This window comes from Primulina eburnea, chromosome 8 (assembly GCF_022965805.1).
Source record: "Primulina eburnea isolate SZY01 chromosome 8, ASM2296580v1, whole genome shotgun sequence".
NCBI lineage: Eukaryota > Viridiplantae > Streptophyta > Magnoliopsida > Lamiales > Gesneriaceae > Primulina > Primulina eburnea.
Window position 1 is genome coordinate 5,819,122 of NC_133108.1, and position 19,056 is coordinate 5,838,177.

General features: G+C 38.9%; 2 protein-coding genes and 1 pseudogene across 2 annotated transcripts; 2 read left to right on the forward strand and 1 right to left on the reverse strand.

Annotated features, from left to right (window-relative positions):
* The first annotated feature begins 1,278 nt into the window (after positions 1-1,278).
* LOC140838697 (uncharacterized protein At4g18257-like) lies at positions 1,279-3,509 on the forward strand. The gene is made up of 4 exons (XM_073205185.1): positions 1,279-1,626; positions 2,088-2,408; positions 2,762-2,921; positions 3,059-3,509. Exons 1-3 carry the CDS (start codon positions 1,307-1,309, stop codon positions 2,916-2,918), a joined length of 798 nt encoding a protein of 265 aa, XP_073061286.1. The 5' UTR covers positions 1,279-1,306; the 3' UTR covers positions 2,919-2,921; positions 3,059-3,509.
* Positions 3,510-5,352: 1,843 nt separating this feature from the next.
* LOC140838926 (major allergen Pru ar 1-like) lies at positions 5,353-5,842 on the forward strand (annotated as a pseudogene).
* Positions 5,843-7,452: 1,610 nt separating this feature from the next.
* Positions 7,453-8,061, reverse strand: LOC140838927 (agamous-like MADS-box protein AGL29). Its single transcript, XM_073205553.1, has one exon. It carries the CDS (start codon positions 8,059-8,061, stop codon positions 7,453-7,455), a length of 609 nt encoding a protein of 202 aa, XP_073061654.1.
* Between the last annotated feature and the right edge of the window lie 10,995 nt (positions 8,062-19,056).

Below are 19,056 nucleotides of genomic sequence, written 5' to 3' on the forward strand. Positions count from 1 at the left end.
AGCAAAAGTTTGAGTCATTTCCTTGAGATCGCTGTAGATATTTTTCTCCATGGCCAACATGAAGTTCTGCGAAGACCCATCACCACCAGAAACAACAATTCCTTCCTTCACAGTCTCTTCCTCGAACTGGTGTACGAGCCTTTCAACCGTTCTTCCTTCTACATCAGTTTCCTGAAACTCTTCTTGTGAGCGATGACCTTTCCCCAGTGATGGAGGAATTCCTTCACTTTTCTCAGTACGCTTTGGAGGCATTGTGTCCCACTGGGCGTGCCAACTTGTTTGTCACGAAAATTTGCGGGCGTGCCAGGCACATGTTCGTGCCAAATGTGAATTAATCTGACTTCGTTTACCAAGCGTTGTAGGTCTCGATTCGGTTGTAAGTTCTAACTCCTTAGAAATGGCTTCAAAACGAAAAAAATAAACTGAAGAATATAATGAAATTGTAGAGAAAATCCATTAACAACATCAAATCTAATTACGTTGTTATGAACATGAACGACATTTTAACAACAAAAAGTTGGAGGAATATGCAAAAATTCAAGAAACTTGACTGTTGGAAAACATGCATAGAATTGAAAGAATTCTGCAGAGCTCTGCTGTAGATTTGTTGGATTGATTTGTCGGTCCTTTCTCTGATTCCCTTCCCTCTCTTTTTGTCACATTCTGCACAATAGTTTATCCTTCCCTCATCACTCCACGTTCTTCTACGTCGGGAATGGCAGCAACTGATCCTACGTTTTTTCATTGGGCCAACTGCAATTTCCCTTGGGCTTTTTATCTGTTTGGGCTGTAGCTTCTGGGCTTCAAGGACCTTGGCTAAACAACTGCAAGTTGGGTTAATGACCAATTTATTGGGCTAAACAGGTGTATTTTATTTGATTAACCAATTTATCGAATATTGTTTAATTATCAAACAATGCATGTCTATTGCTTATTTGTATAATGCTATATATGTACAATAAATTTTATTTTTTTATATGCATTCGATGAATCGAAAAGGTACTATTTAATATTTAAGATTTTTTCTATAAATTTAATTTTTGATGAAAAAAATAGAGGACTTACAAAAATATTATTTTGAGATTTTAAAAATTATACCAAGAAATTATTTTATGAATTATTAAATAATTATAATAATTGTATATAATATAGATTAGCAATATTGGGCCACTGGTCTGGATCTTATTTTCGGGCTAGATTTACTGAAAGCCCAATATAATTTATTTGGGCCATCTTATTAGTCATTTGTTCGCTAAATTATAAAACAAATCCCCCATTTTCCATCACAGAAGCAGAAGCAGGGAAAATGGGCGAAGAAGGGGGAGAATCGGAATCGAAGGCGTCGCGGAAGAGGACGGCAGTGGAATCTCTGGGATGGCTAACGGAATCTTCCATCATGCCGCGCAAGCATCGCGCCATCGAAGGCGTCGGGCCGTCCTCCATCCTCGAGCTCAAGGCTCAACTGTACAAGTCCCAGGAGGACTCTAAGCGCCACCCTAAGGAGTCTGTTCAATCCGCCGACGCTAACTACGCCCAACATCTTGAGGTGCATCGTGCCAAGATGAAGATATCCGCGCAAGATTCATTCTCCGCCAAGAATTCCGGCGTAGATACCCGTGCAGCGAAGTATAGTTGCTTTTTTCTGGCATCCTCCTTTCAATAGATTAATGATTACTGTTAAGGGCATTTGTTGTCATTCTTTATGTTTTGGCGCTTACGATATATAATTGAAGTTATGGTGAACGAATAGGGTTCTATTGTTTTGCCGGATGTGGAATCGTTATATGCAATCAGTTGGTGATCTCTTACTTGTTTCCTTTTGTTCTTTTAAATGTCTGATGGTGTACGAGATTTTTGTTGGAACTTATGGTTTAGCGAATGCAGGCTATTATGATGTCTGATTAGAGTCTCCGTGGCCTTAGGGTTCAGAAATTTATGAATGGTAATTGTATATAAATAATTTTTGAATGTGAATGTGATATATTATAAGTCAAAGTTTTGTTGTGTAACCGTGTATACCTAAGATATTGAGTCTTGGTAAATTGCACTGTTATCTGATAGAAGAATTCGTTTTTGTCTTGTCTCAGGGATAAGCTCGAGCTAAAAGCAGTCAATGATGGATCAGCAAGCTATGCAGCATTAGAGAGGAAAGCAGAGCTGTATGATAAGCTTGTCAGAGGTGAACTTTCTGATGAGGAAGAGTCCGAGAAGTATTGCGTTAACTTCTTTCGGAAGGGTGTTGAGCAGAATGAGTCCCTGATGTCTGGGGACCAACATATGTCTCCACATGAACTTCAAGATAAGAATGGTGATGGCAATGATGATCCACTCTTGCAACAAACAAAAGCTGCAGGTGTTGGCCAAACAACTGCTACGGTAGACAGAAGTGAACATAAGCGCTTTGTAATGTAGGTTCTTCAACATCGACAAGAGTTGACATTTTATTTTTTATTTTTTTTTTTGTGTTCACGAACTTAATGATACTTGGTATATCAGTTGTCTCATGCCATATGAATTGAGAATATATTCATCCCTGCCCCAATAAGTTGATCTGATATAAGTGATGCCTGGAGATGGCACACACATAGTCGTATACTAATACCCTTTGAACTCCAATTTTGAAATTGTACGACTTTCCCGTAAACGTGCATAAGTAACGAGTGAAATGGCTCTTTGAGGTAAATCTATCATTGAGTGTATAAGAGAGTCTATCTTCTTTGATGTCGTGAATACCTTTTCTGACTATTGCTTCCTTTCTCAGGGAAGTTCACGAAGAAGCAAATCAAGCAAGGGAGAAAGTTTCCGAGCTCAAAATGCGCAGACAAGAGCAGGCTGCTGCTCGTAGAGAGAAACTAAAGCAGGCCTACTTGCGGAAGCAGTTTGAGAAATTGAAAGCATCCAAAGTTCAACCTGAGTGAAAGGTGACTGTCCTATATTTTCCTCCTTGTCATAGTTATAAATTTATAGGTAATGCTTTTACATGTTCTTTTTTGTATGTATCTGTAATAAAAGTTCATGGCTTTGATGTTGATCAAATGTTTGTTTCCTATGAAAACAGATGTTCATTTTTGCCAAGAAGCTTTCAAGGTGATGCGAAACTGCACCAGATGTTGACCGGCCTCACTGCCTGATCTGCGAGCAAGGTGAACTTTGTGATCTCATTGATGGTCAGATTGGAGAAAAATGAGGTAGCCTTCCAGTAAAATCTAACCTCGAACAAAGCCATAGGGGGAGAGGTACTAAGAAATTACCTGATGAAAGCTTCGAGCTTCGGTATGTGAATTATCGGAAACTCTACTGTTTCCAGATAGAATAGTGGTCGATATCTGCTTCTTTGGGTTTATCTCAGCTGGAAGAACGGAGCTATTTACATCTCTCAGTCTTAGACATCGCTAATTGACTTGTTTATATGTATATATGACTCTGATTTATTGTATATGAGCATGTACACACTATGGTCGATTTGTAGACCAATTGCTTTTCGTTGAAAATTTATTATTATGGGGAAACACATTGCCCGTAAACCGTAAACCACAATATTCTTGCCACTCCCCTACGCAAGGAAAATCTTAGTTGTACCCTGGAAAGACAACAAGAGGTTATATCGTATTTTCAAATACGGCAAGTAATTTTGGCTCCTAAAAAATATTTTCCCACGCATATATTTGAATAGTCCAAGTAAGTAAAAAATCTAGTTTTTTATTTAAATAGAACATGTTTCCACTCCATCTTAAAAAAATTCTATCACCCATCCCAACATTGAGCTTCAAAAGGATTTCGTCAAAAAATGCCATCCTCTGATATGATTTATTTCTTATCCTTATAATTTGGGGGTAGAATTTAGCTCATCGCCCTCCATAAAGTTATTGTCTTTGAAATTGCTCATCGTAAATGCTAGATATATCTCATCTACACGTTAACATTTTCATGATTGGACCTCTTTTAGACAGATTTAAATACCGGAAATTTGGGTTCAGTCCCCAGCCGTCATTTTTTTTTGTGTTCAGTCCTTAGGTACTTTTTTAGTACCACATTTCCACATGAAGTGTACCACATTTCCACATGAAGTGTACCACATTTTGTATGACATAGTACCACAATTTTGTGGGTAGGGAGTGAAGCCAAAGAAATTTTTTGATTAGGGATTTTTCAATAACTTCCCCATTTAAATAACATATTTTTTGGTGGAATATATAAATACTTTAGGATTTGAAATAAATGAGAGTTCGTGCAAGCGTAATATTGGACTGAAATTTTTTTAAGATTGCAAATTTTTTGTATGTTTCAAAAGGAGAGAGCTGAAAATTTATTTAAGTATGATTTTAGTTTATTTACAGAGAAAAATATGTCTGAACATATGGAAAACCTTAGATAACTAAATAAGAAACATCACAAGTTTCTTTTCAAATTGGAAAAATTAGTTACTAAGAACAATGATGTGTTGTCAATGGAGGTGAAAGATGTGGAGAAATCAAGTGAGATTTCAAAAAATAAGAGAAAATAAAATGGAGTAATATTCGAAGTGTGAACGACTCAGATAAACAAAATAAGCCCATAAAGGAAAAAAAAAGCAAGTATCAAAAAAATTAATTAACATCAAATCCGACGATGAATGAAAAAGAAACACAAAATTTAGATTTGATGATGAGATTGCTGAATTTAATCAAAAAAATTAAATAGCATGAAAAATAAATAAAAAAAGATGGAAAATATTTTGAATGATTCAAAAATCAAACAAGGAAAAGATTGAATAAGTTAAATCATGATTGTTTAAAATGATATAATAATATTTTTTATTAATTAATTTGTAAAAAAAATATATGTATATGCTGATTTGGAAATTTACGATCAATATACATAATGCACTAATAGTAGTTAATCAAATCATAAAACACGTCTAAATTCAAAATAGTAATATGCTTATTTGTGATTTAATGATTGTCCCGTAAAATCCATACGTGATTTTGATGGGCACTCTTTCCGAAACATGCATGGATCGTTCACCATTTGAAAAATCCAAAATGAAGAATCTCTCAAGACACATCCTATGTATATAACAACATTTGAATGGCTAATTATTATAATTATTCATTATTGTTAAAAACAATGAAGAATGCAGTCATACGAACTGGAATTTACCCAAAAAACAACGGGCAGCATCCTGTTAGCCACAGCGAAGATTCATAGTACAGAAGACTTCGCGCAAACAAATTGGACAGCAGAATATTTTTAACCGTGAAGACTTCAGTTAATCTATAAATATACCATTCTCCCCCCTACTGATTTTCAGTGAGCAGAAACAGGTTTTCTAAGGTTTAGTTATCCATTGAATCCTGACTAACTAAACAAAGCATGGAAATCACAACGTTCATCGACGAGCACGTTTCTCCGATCCACCCTTCAAGAATCTTTAAATCCTCGATAGTAGATTCCCACAACTTGATCCCAATTAAAACTAATGCCACAAGCTATCAAAAGTGTCGACATTCTTGAAGGCAGTGGAGGCGCCGGAAGCATCAAACAGATCAATTTTGCTCAAGGTGGGAACTTCAAATCTGTCAAATACCGCGTGGATGAGCTAAACGAAGAGTCCTTGGTATACAGGTATACGTTGATTGAAGGCGATGCATTGATCGAGAAACTCGAAAAGATTACGTATGAGGTGAAGCTTGAGCAAACTGAAGATGGCGGTTCGGTATCTAAGGTGACTAGCAAGTACTACACGGTGGGCGATTTTGTCCTGAAAGAAGACGAAGTGAAGGCGGGGAAAGAAAGGGTTTTGGGAATGTATAAGGCCGTGGAAGCTTTCCTACTTCAGAACCCTGATGCTTATGCTTACTAATCATTTCTTGGTGTTTCCTGGTTCACTGCATATGTTGTCTGAATATGTTTCCTTTACACGGCTAATATGTTTGTATGATCTTTGATCTGTCTCTTTGTTTACAAGTTGCTGTCCATGGGAATTTCGTAGGTGGAAATAATCGAAATTTGTAATAAATATTTGATTTAATCCGCTCTTTCTTGTTCAATTTCTATGATTGTATGTGCATTAACAGAGAGGTTGGATTCTTGGGAAGTTCTCAAATCGGTCGCTAGCAAGGGAATAATTATATCCCTCAAATTTTTTATTATGTCGATTTCGTCCCACCCAAAATATACATACATATATATATATATATATATGTATGTATGTATATATATATATATGTATGTATGTATATATATATATATATATATATATATATAAATTTAGAAATTGAATATTACTTTCATTAAAAGAAGATTAAACTGGTTAAAATTTTATTCTTTTTTTTCATTAAATAATTCGTTTTAATTAATTGATGACGGGACTCTAAGTAGGAATAATCACAGTAGTTAATGTGTGTTTATGTATATATATATGGTAAATTGGAAAAAAAAAAAAGCCTACACATTTTTCTTTAATATGCTAAATCCCCACGGCGTCGTTAAATTCAGAACTAAAACCCCATTTCAAAAAATAAATAAACTAAACCTCCTTGTGTTATTAAATTTATCGCTAAACCCCATGTCCATAAATCTTTGGGTAGTTTTCTAAAAGCCCTTTTTCTATTTATTTTTTTTTTAAAAAAAGTAGACCTCATTTATATTGTATTAATTTCCATATATACGCAGGGTCACACCGTTGGTCCATTAGCCATAATTTTCTCTAAACCTTTATAATACACTTGCTTTTTAAGCAGCCGCATATGAAATTATACCGAAAGGTTGAACAATTAACGAAGTCCAAAATGCTATTTAATAAAAATAAATACATTTATTTTTACGTCGATTATAGTAAAATCTCTATATAAAGAACATTTGAAAATTTTAATTTGCTGTAAAACAAAATTGAAAAAACATTAATTGTTCTATTATTTTTGAAATTACATTTTCTAGAGATACATGTATTTTATTCTAGCAGAGATTTCAGCTGCAAATTTAACTCACATTGGGATCGAGTTTTAACTTTTGGTCTTTTTTTTTTCTTCTGTGAAAGATGAACAATGCATTACTACATAAGGTCTTGATTTACAAAACTAATGATCCAAGATGGAATCTCTCCATTAAACCAATCTACATTGCTGATAACACAAAGGCTTCAAATGCCGGCCGATGAGCCGGCACACCGTTGGACAGAAATGAAAGCAGCCGATTCCAACAGAGTTTGAATATCCATTTGTGAAAACACCATTTGGGCCATAGCCATTGATGACGTCGACAGCTTGTAACGAATTTGAGAAAACACAAGTATCATTTGTGTATAACTCAGCGCCCTTCACCGTGCGGGATTGTAGTTTTTCATGGTCTTATACATTTATAAATAGGAAAAAAATTAACTAACTTGTCATTGAGTTTTATCATGTATCTTTATATATAGTTTTATTCATGATTAAGATTGTTCAAAGATTCTGAAAACCAGTTTGCTACAGCTCATAATTTCAACCAATCCGATGGAATTGGAGATCCATTTCCATCGTCCTCCAAAAATGAAACCTTAGCATCAACTAAACGACTGGAAGAACACTCCCCAGATCCCGACTCCGGCCGATTGATTCTCCCCACCAGCTGTTCTCGGAAGCTTTCCAGTTTCACCTTCTTCTCTTTCAATCCAGCCAAATCAACGGAGCCCAAATCCTCTATCAAAACTCGGCTCGAAAAGCTTTCGAGACCCTCTTCAATCTCCTTCCCCTTCCTTTTCTTGATCTCCAGCTCCTCATTTATTTGATCACACCGATCTTTCAACTGTTGCATGTTGGTCACAGGATCGAAACTCTGTGGATTCGGCATCGGAAAATGGTTCAAGAACTGGTCTGTTACATGGTCCACGTTAGGGTTTCCGAATGAATAGGCCCTATTGCACGGGGAGAAGACGATTATGGCGATCTTGGCCGCGGACAACGTAGAAAGCTCGGTTGCCTTCTTGAACAGCCCGCTCCTTCGTTTCGAGAAGGTGACCACTCGAGCATTCTCGTCTGCTATCAGTTTCATTTCGATTTTTCTTCTCCCCAGTGATGGCCTCTTCCTTTTCGGAGGCGCCATGACAGAAGAATTTGGCGTGGTGTGTGAAAGAAGAACGAAACGAAATTTATAGGCGTTTTGGTGCATGGTGAGTAAAGGCCATAATAATTAATAGAAACAAATCTTGGTTGGATTACCATAATACAACTCGGATTTTTGGAATATTTTCCATAAATAAATGGAAAGCTTTCCAAAAACTTGACAAGGACTATTTTATTTTATTTTTTGTTCATATTTGGGTAAGTTTGTAGAGATAAAATACATTTACTTAAATACCAAAAAAATTAAGTGTTTTGGAACTTTATCTGAACTTATTTTTTTGGAAACATTGGGTTTTAAGTATTCAGTTTAATTATATTAAATATTTTTATCAAATTTAAAATAAATTAACTATATATAGGTAAAATATATTTTGACAATTTTTTTTTATATATTTCAAAATTTTCATATATGTAGGTTACAATAATATTATATCGTAGATATTATGATATCGTAGATATTATGATTTAACTTTTAAAATAGTAGGAAAGAAAATGTATATACGTAATCCATCCATCGGTAATTGAACCATTAGACAGATGGATCCTACCTGTGGGATAGTAAATAAGATTTTATTTTTATCTGTTTTCAGAAAATTTATTGATATTGTTATTTATAAATTTTATTTTATTTTTAAATTATACTTGAAAGAAACTGTCCATATCTCATCAACAACGTAGTAATAATTTTTTTATATAAAAAAACGTCAACGCGATCGAAAGAAAATTACAATCTGAAAACACATTTTCTAACAAATGGTCGGTGTTCGATTCTTTTCTTTTTGTCTGATAGATGAAAAATTGTGGGAAGTGCAATTCCATTTTTCTTCCCATTTTATATTTCATTTCTGAAAGGTTGGTCCACTTTTCTTTTTCTCTCGGGCGTATTCAATTTTAGAAATTTAATTATTTTTATTACTTCGATACATTTGTATTCAATCTATAAAAGTTTAAATATATTAATCAACAAAAATAAATGATTTGGACTAAAATTTAAAAAAATACGTGGAACATTGAAATTAAATGTTCAACAAATATACTATCTCATCCAAGGATTGAGATTACACTTGAATCAATGAAATATAATGAACATATTAGTTATAAATTTAGGTAAAATAACAAGCGTTAGATCCTACAATTAGTATTAAAATAAATGTCAAATGTTCGATTCTCATCGATTGCAAGGAGTTTAATTATTGGAAACGAGATTATTGAGTCCAATTATATTCTCTCATTGTTAGAGAAGTCGAAACATAGTGCTTGAACTATTGTATGGTTTAAAAAAATTAGAGTTATACAGTTACCATCAAATATAACTTTTGGTAAAACGAAAAGAGTAAATTCTTCCAATTTTACAGAGGCGCTTCTAATTTCGATTCTGCATTATAGACTACGTATAACAAGAGATATGTAGATTAGGAAATGATAAAGAATATCCCATACATGTCCAGTAGCAGTGCAAATATTTTCCATAACCAAATGAATAGTTCAAAGTTTAGCCAATTTTTTGTATTTTTTAAAATCAAGTTTAGCCTAATTTATTTGTTATATTTTTAAAAATACATATTGATCCAATTAATTTCATTTTTCTTGGTTGAATATGTAGTATCCCGATGCCTAATTTGAGTTAATTATTGGATTAATTATATTTCGGTGGGATCGGAAAGAACGAACCGGGTTCGGACCGTCCGAAGAGGGTTCGGACCGTCCGAAGAGGGTTCGGATCGTCCGAGACAGGTGGTTGGACGCGTGGAAGCCATGCAGAGTTCGGATCGTCCGATCAGGGTTCGGATCGTCCGAGACAGGTGGCTGGGCACGTGGAAGACATGCAATGTTCGGATCGTCCGAAGTGGATCGGATCGTCCGAAGTGTACCGGATCGGAGCGTCCGAAGTGGATCGGATCGTCCGATCGTTGTCTATAAATAGAGGCGCGAGGCTTCATTTCTAACTCGCCAATTTCGAGTGTTCCAGAGCGTTTTAGTTGTTTCTGATAGGTTTCTAGTCTTTTCCCGAGGTTCAGGCACTAGCGGGGAGCTACTGGTTTTGTAGCGGAGCTGTGCTCTAGTTGGGGAGCTAGCGGCATCAGTGGGCTGACTACGGACGCAGACTTGATTCTAGGACTGATTGCTGGGATCTACTGGTTTGAGGTACGAAAGTACTATCCGAGATAGCAGGATTGAGTATGCTTTACTATGTGTTGCATGTTTATATGTTGCATTATTATCTGTCATATGATGCATGGTTTATTATGCGGCATTTGCATAATCATGTTGAGCCTGATTATCTTTGAGATAGCCTGTTGAGAGGGTGCTCAGCCCTCGTTTGTTGTGGATGGTTGGACCCCGTTGGCCGACGGTGGTCAGGTCACCGGTATATCCACAGGTTTATTTTGGTATGGGAGCCACATCCTGGTGCGACGGCGCAGAGTGCTACATACCTTGACGTCATTTACCTGAGCAGTATTTCGATATACCCAGATCCTAATATCCAGTACATTTTGCATACATGCATGTCATAGTCTTGTATACTCATGCTTTCGGTGCTGAGCGTTTTATGCTCACGTCCTCGGTTTATCTCTGTTTTGGACACCCTATTCGATGGGGCAGGTCTCAGGTTGGACGGTCCAGGAGGGAGTGGACAGGGAGCTGGCAGAGGTTGACCTGTAGTTGTTGGTATTTGTTCTTGGTATTTAGTTCGATCTGGTTGTTTAAGTATTTTGTACTTACAGATTCGATTGGGTTGTATTACTGTTTTTCCGCTGTTTACCTGATTCAGTTTTAAATGTTAATTTTGCATGCTTAAGTTCTGATTAGTAGGTGATTCTGGAACGGGTCACTACATTTATGGTATCAGAGCATGCATTAAGATTTTGGGATTTAGAACTGTTCTTTTGGGTTTAATCTCTGGTAACTTTTGTAGCTAAGAGATGTCTGGTTTTGACGACGATGCTAGTAGTCATGGCAGCGTTGGACGCTGGGGAGACCGCGACGATCGGGAACGTCGTCGAGAGCATCGAGAACGTCGTCAACACCGTCGTGATGAGCCTCGGAGTTTTAGTATGCATCGGTTCTTGCAGATGGGGCCGAAACCTCTTTCAGGCGGTGAGACCCCGGATGTTGCGGAGAACTGGCTTGAGAGGATGGAGAGCTGCTTCAAGACTTTTCAGTGCTCGGCGGAGCAGCAGATTGATACCCTTGATTTCTTGCTGGAGGGTGGTGCGCGCAAGTGGTGGAGGTCTACCTCTGCACCGATAGTTCAACGACAGGGTCGAGTTCTTTGGGCCGATTTCCGAGCCGCTTTCATGCTGCTTTACTTTCCGCCAGCTCTTCTGCAGACCAAGGCGATTGAGTTGATCAATCTGAAGCAGGGAAGTTTGTCTGTTGATGAGTATCAGCAGAAGTTCTTTGAGTTGCTTCCGTATGTTCCGCATGTCAGTGACAATGCTAGTGCCAAGTATAACCATTTTCTTCAGGGCCTCAATCAGGAGATTTATGATCGGGTTGTTGTCTGCGATGATCCGACATCGTATGAGGGCCTTGTGAATCGTTGTCGCCAGGCTGAGGGCAGTTTGCTGAGAGGTCGAGCCATGCAGTCTGCTCGTCCTACTAGTTCTTTGGGTCCCCGCGCCCAAGCATTCAAGAAGGCTGGATCTACTTCTTCTTCCTCTGGATCTGGAGGAATTCACCATTTTGGGAAGAAGAAGGGCCCGTGTCAGCATTGCGGGAAGGATCATCCGACGGAGCGTTGTCGCAAGGTTGCGGGTGCTTGTTACAAGTGCGGTGAGTTGGGCCACATGAAGAGAGATTGTCCACAGACGGGCGGAGGATCAGGATCTGGTTCTCAGGCTTCAGTTCATCAGAGGCCACAGCAGGGACAGTCTACTCAGGGTTCTAACCTCCGACCGCGTACTCAAGGGCAGGTCTTTGCTCTTAACCAGGATCAGGCGGCTGAGGAGAACGAGAGAGTTATCGCAGGTGTGTTTTTATTATGTGGATTACCTGCTTACGTTCTCATTGACACTGGTGCATCTCATTCATTCATATCTGCGAGATTTGCTAAGCGTCATGCATTACCCTTCACTTCTTTGGGCGTTGTGGTATCTGTTTCCACACCGATGGGTCATTCGGTGTTGGCTAAACGTCTAGTTTTGGGTTGTCCTCTAGAGTTTGAGGGTAATGTTTTAACTGCTAATTTGATGGTTCTTGCGATGGAGGATTTTGATTGCATTCTGGGAATAGATGTGCTGACTGTGTTTAGAGCTACTGTGGACTGTTATCAAAAGTTTGTGCAGTTTCGTCCAGTTGAGGGCGACAGTTGGTTTTTCTATGGAGAGGGAGCGCGACCCCCGATGCCTGTGGTTTCTGCTCTGAAAGCCTGTCGTGCTTTAGAGTCGGGCGGGGAAGGCTACCTTATCTATGCTATTGATTCGTCCGCAGGTAGTATCGGTGTCGGTGACATTCCAGTGGTTTGCGATTTTCCGGATGTTTTTCCCGAGGAGATTCTTGGTTTTCCTCCTGTTCGGGAAGTAGATTTCGGCATTGATTTAGTGCCAGGCACGGCACCAATCTCTAGAGCTCCTTATCGATTAGCTCCATCGGAGATGCAAGAATTGAAACAGCAGTTGCAGGATCTTCTTGACAAGGGGTATATTCGACCCAGTGTGTCCCCGTGGGGAGCACCAGTTCTTTTTGTCAAAAAGAAGGATGGTTCTATGCGGCTCTGCATAGATTATCGGCAGTTGAATCGTGCAACGATAAAGAATAAGTATCCGTTGCCACAGATTGATGATTTATTTGATCAACTGCAAGGTACCTCTGTGTATTCCAAGATTGATTTAAGGTCTGGTTATCATCAGCTTCGAGTTCATCAGGGAGATATATCGAAGACTGCATTCAGGACCCGGTATGGGCATTATGAGTTTCTGGTTATGCCTTTTGGGGTGACGAATGCACCAGCAGTTTTTATGGATCTGATGAATCGGGTATTTCGGGATTTCTTGGATAAGTTTGTTGTGGTGTTCATAGATGATATCTTAATCTATTCGCATGATCAGCAAGAACACCTACAACACTTGAGGATTATTTTACAGACACTTCGCGAGAATCAGCTTTATGCGAAGCTAAGTAAATGTGAGTTTTGGATTGACAGGGTTGTATTCCTTGGTCATGTCATTTCTAGCGAGGGAGTTTCAGTTGACCCGAGCAAGGTGGAAGCGGTATTGAACTGGTCGCGTCCGACGACAGTAGCCGAGATCCGCAGTTTTCTGGGATTGGCTGGGTTTTATCGCCGTTTCATTGCCAACTTCTCTCAGATTGCTAAGCCACTCACTCAGCTCACTCGGAAAGATGTTTCATTTGAGTGGACATCAGAGTGCGAAGAGAGTTTCTGGGAACTTCGCAGACGTTTGACATCTGCGCCTGTTTTGGCTTTACCGTCTGGATCTGGTGGTTTCAGTGTTTACACCGATGCCTCTTTGCAGGGACTAGGGTGTGTTCTGATGCAGAATGAGCATGTGATTGCTTATGCGTCGAGGCAGTTGAAGCCTCATGAGGAAAACTATCCTGTTCATGATCTGGAATTAGCAGCGATCGTTTTTGCTTTGAAAATCTGGCGCCATTATCTGTATGGTGAGCGATTTGAGATCTTCACTGATCATAAGAGTTTGAAGTATCTGTTCACTCAGGCTGAGTTGAACATGCGTCAGCGTCGTTGGATGGATCTACTCAAAGATTACGATTGTGAGATCAAGTATCATCCAGGATCTGCGAATCTCACGGCCGATGCTCTTAGTCGCAAGGTGAGGTTATCTGCTCTTCAGACTTGTGCTGTATCTGGGATTATTCAGGATTTCTGTTCAATGGGATTCAATTGTAAGCATCGGAAGGGAACAGAGAGTATCCGTATAGCTACTATTTTGTCCGAGCCAGTTTTGTATTCTCGGATTAGAGATGCTCAGATGTCTGATTCTAAGATTCAGAAATTAGCTCGGTTGGCTGATAGAGATAATACTTCTGGATTCCACTATCAGTCCGAGGGTCTTTTGTGCTTATCTGGTCGTGTTGTTGTACCGGAAGATGACACTTTGAGGGAGGAGATTTTGTCCCAGGCTCATCGTAGCAAGTTGAGTGTTCATCCGGGGAGCAACAAGATGTATAAAGATTTGAGGACTCGATTTTGGTGGAAGGGTATGAAACGTAATGTTTATCAGTATGTCTCCAAGTGCCTAGTCTGTCAGCAGGTGAAGGCTGAGTATCGACGACCCGGAGGTTTGTTACAGAATCTTCCTATTCCGGAGTGGAAGTGGGAGCATATCACGATGGACTTCGTGACTCACTTGCCTATGTCTGTGGGGAATAGAGATGCTATCTGGGTGGTAGTGGATCGGCTTACTAAGTCTGCCCATTTTCTTCCGTATAACAGAGATTTCACTTTCGATCGGATGGCACGGTTGTACATTCAGGAGATTGTACGGTTTCATGGTGTGCCCGTGAGTATCGTTAGTGACAGAGATCCTCGATTTACATCTAGATTTTGGGGCAGCTTTCAGCAAGCTTTGGGCACTACCTTGAGTTTGAGTACTGCATATCACCCAGAGACTGACGGTCAGTCAGAGAGGACTATTCGTACTCTTGAGGATATGTTGAGATCTTGTGTGATGGATTTCGGGCCAGCTTGGCAGGATCATCTGCCGCTGATAGAGTTTGCATACAACAACAGTTTTCATAGGAGTATTGGTATGTCTCCGTTTGAAGCATTGTATGGTCGACGTTGTCGTACTCCTCTGTTCTGGGAAGAAGTCGGAGAACGACAGGTCGAGGGTCCAGAATTGATTCAGCAGGCCATGGACAAAGTTCTTGTGATCAAACAGCGGATTAAGACTGCTCAGGATCGACAAGCGAGTTATGCGAACACCAAGCGCAGACCTCTTCATTTTGATGCAGGCGAGAAAGTGTTTCTCAAGGTATCACCTTTTCGGAGGATTCTGAGAAGGGTAAGCTATCTCCGAGATTCATTGGTCCTTTTGAGATCTTAGAATGTGTGGGAGATTTGGCCTACAGATTAGCTTTGCCACCGTATCTGTCTAGTGTTCACAATGTGTTTCATGTGTCCTTGTTGAGACGATACGTAGCGGATGAGTCTCATGTTTTGCATCCGACAGAAGTTCAGCTGAATCCGGATTTGTCTTTTGTGGAAAGACCGGTTTCGATCTTAGACCGGAAGGATAAGGTACTGCGGAATAAGACTATTCCTCTTGTCTTAGTGCAGTGGCAGCGCCGAGGTACTGAAGAAGCTACTTGGGAACTAGAGAGTCGCATGCGGTCAGAGCATCCAGAGTTGTTCTAGTTGTAGTATTTTCAGTAATGGTTGTAATTTCAGTTGTACTTTCAGTTGTAATTCATTCTTAAGTTGAATGTATTGTTGTTCAGAATTGTCATTCTTCAGACTCGATTTCGCGGACGAAATCCTTTTTAGGGGGGGAGAATGTAGTATCCCGATGCCTAATTTGAGTTAATTATTGGATTAATTATATTTCGGTGGGATCGGAAGGAACGAACCGGGTTCGGACCGTCCGAAGAGGGTTCGGACCGTCCGAAGAGGGTTCGGATCGTCCGAGACAGGTGGTTGGACGCGTGGAAGCCATGCAGAGTTCGGATCGTCCGATCAGGGTTCGGATCGTCCGAGACAGGTGGCTGGGCACGTGGAAGACATGCAATGTTCGGATCGTCCGAAGTGGATCGGATCGTCCGAAGTGTACCGGATCGGAGCGTCCGAAGTGGATCGGATCGTCCGATCGTTGTCTATAAATAGAGGCGCGAGGCTTCATTTCTAACTCGCCAATTTCGAGTGTTCCAGAGCGTTTTAGTCGTTTCTGATAGGTTTCTAGTCTTTTCCCGAGGTTCAGGCACTAGCGGGGAGCTACTGGTTTTGTAGCGGAGCTGTGCTCTAGTTGGGGAGCTAGCGGCATCAGTGGGCTGACTACGGACGCAGACTTGATTCTAGGACTGATTGCTAGGATCTACTGGTTTGAGGTACGAAAGTACTATCCGAGATAGCAGGATTGAGTATGCTTTACTATGTGTTGCATGTTTATATGTTGCATTATTATCTGTCATATGATGCATGGTTTATTATGCGGCATTTGCATAATCATGTTGAGCCTGATTATCTTTGAGATAGCCTGTTGAGAGGGTGCTCAGCCCTCGTTTGTTGTGGATGGTTGGACCCCGTTGGCCGACGGTGGTCAGGTCACCGGTATATCCACAGGTTTATTTTGGTATGGGAGCCACCTCCTGGTGCGACGGCGCAGAGTGCTACATACCTTGACGTCATTTACCTGAGCAGTATTTCGATATACCCAGATCCTGGTATCCAGTACATTTTGCATACATGCATGTCATAGTCTTGTATACTCATGCTTTCGGTGCTGAGCGTTTTATGCTCACGTCCTCGGTTTATCTCTGTTTTGGACACCCTATTCGATGGGGCAGGTCTCAGGTTGGACGGTCCAGGAGGGAGTGGACAGGGAGCTGGAAGAGGTTGACCTGTAGTTGTTGGTATTTGTTCTTGGTATTTAGTTCGATCTGGTTGTTTAAGTATTTTGTACTTACAGATTCGATTGGATTGTATTACTGTTTTTCCGCTGTTTACCTGATTCAGTTTTAAATGTTAATTTTGAATGCTTAAGTTCTGATTAGTAGGTGATTCTGGAACGGGTCACTACAGAATATTTTCCAATATCAACGGATTGAATGGATTGAAATTTAATAAAATAATTTAGTGCATATTTTCATAATAAAATGCTATGACGTAAAGGTTAGATTCTTTTATAAATAGTAGCGACCTTTGCACATGTTGTGACTCGCGCGCGCGCGCGTGTTTCTATATATATATATATATATATTTGTTAATTTTTTTTGTTACTTTTACTTTAATGATTGTTTATAATAATTATTTATGTTATGAATGCATTTAAAATTCAAAAATTTGGATAAAGATTAAAAGAAAATTTTAGTAGTGTTAATTTTTTTTTAAAGTGGAAATGTAAAGATAAAGTGATACATAAATTTACTAAAATAAATTTGTATGCTATTTTTATTAATGAAAATATAGCATTTTTATTATTTTACAGGGGTATTGTTGATATTTTAAAACAATAATATTTTTATATTTTGAAAAAAATTATCATGAATTTTTTTTTTAAACTTAATAATATAATATAAAAACTACACACCAAATATTCTTCTCCAAAATACTCATTCCTATGCTATTATAGCGCAGATTAGTGCAGACAGTCTATGGAAGCTGCCACACGTTGGTCAGGTGAGGCTTGATGTGGATGCAGGTTGGGATGAAGCAACTAACCGATTCAGTGTTGGGGCTATTATTCGAGATTCTCATGGGCTTTTTTTAGGAGCCAAGTCAAAATTGGTCCGAAATCGGGGGGTCGATGGTGCTGAATTAGAAGCTATAAGATTTGGAATGGATTTCGGTGTGGTCCAATATTTTGCTAATGTTTGTATCTTTTCAGATTCTATTCAGACGGTTCATGCAGTAACCAAACCTGAAGAAGAATTGGGATCAGTCGGTGCTTTAGCTTTGGAGATTCAATTTATGCTTCATGAGCATAATTTCCTATCGATTCACCGTATGAAGAGATCTGTCAATGAAGTTGCTCATCTTTAAGCCCGCAAGGCTTTGATTTGCTTGTCTAATTTAGATTGGGTACCAGGAGGTTTTCCTAGTTGGTTGTTGAAAGCTGTAGAACATGATCTATCTTTGACATCTTAATAGAGCTGTTTATCTTAAAAAAAAATGTTATAAAAAAATAATAATAAAGAGAACTAATAAAATACAAAACCGTGCCAACATTATAAAATTTTACATCAAATTATTAAAATTAATATATAACATATATTAAAGCATCAGAATGCCCGATGTCCATAATCAATGATGCGTCCAATATACATACATACAAACATATATATATATGTGTGTGTGTGAGTGTGTTGCGAGAAGCTCGTTTTACCTGCAAGTCGGTTTCTTTGAGTTAACTTCAATTTATTGAAATTCCTGCAATCCTTGGACTTAATTTTGAAACCCAACTTTTTTTTTTTGCCTAGACTACCAGTGGAATTGCAATATAACAAGTCTCCACAAATCTAATTTCGATACCAGTCTTTGCTCTTAGCCACGCAAGTAGCTTTGTCAACACGACTAACGGGACGCACTGCTCGTAACCCGTCTATTTTATGTGGTGGGATGAACTTACCCACCGACCTAATCGATTTATTGTTGAATTAGGCGGGACGGTCCGACGACCTAACCTATTTTGACAACTCTAATAGCAAGCGACCACTCCAATAACAACTAATTAATTCGGGGATCAATCTACATAGATTAAGTGATTCTGATTTATATATTTTGTCAGATCAAAACTGTATCAAGAAAATAGGAATAAATTAAATCAAAACCAAACATATAATCAGCCTAGACAAGGTTCTCTATTTCCCTCTAACCCATTTAATCCATAACCTGAAATATCAGTCTATAACAACATGCAAGTTAAGGAGATAAAAGTGATCAGCAAGATCGCGAGTGTCGTACGAACTCCGTCTTCATGTTTGTACGGTATTCTGGGTCAAGTGTGCTCTTCCACATGCATTCTCCAACAATTTGAGCTGCAAGAATTGAAACAACCATATTTTCCACGAGACAGAGAAAAACCAGATTATCTTAGTTTTCATAGGCCCGTGTTCTCATTTTCCATGATGCCAGCGTATGGGACATGAACGAGCAGCTACAATGAAGATGAAAACTTGGTAGAGACACCTTGACAAAATAAAGAATCTTGCTTTGGTTCAGTCAAAGTGACTTGAGACAATTTTATTGCCACGTACAAGTAATACAGAATTGTGTCAGAAACAAAATGGTAACCTTGTGCAATGCAGAAAGCAGATTGAACTCGCAGAAGAATTT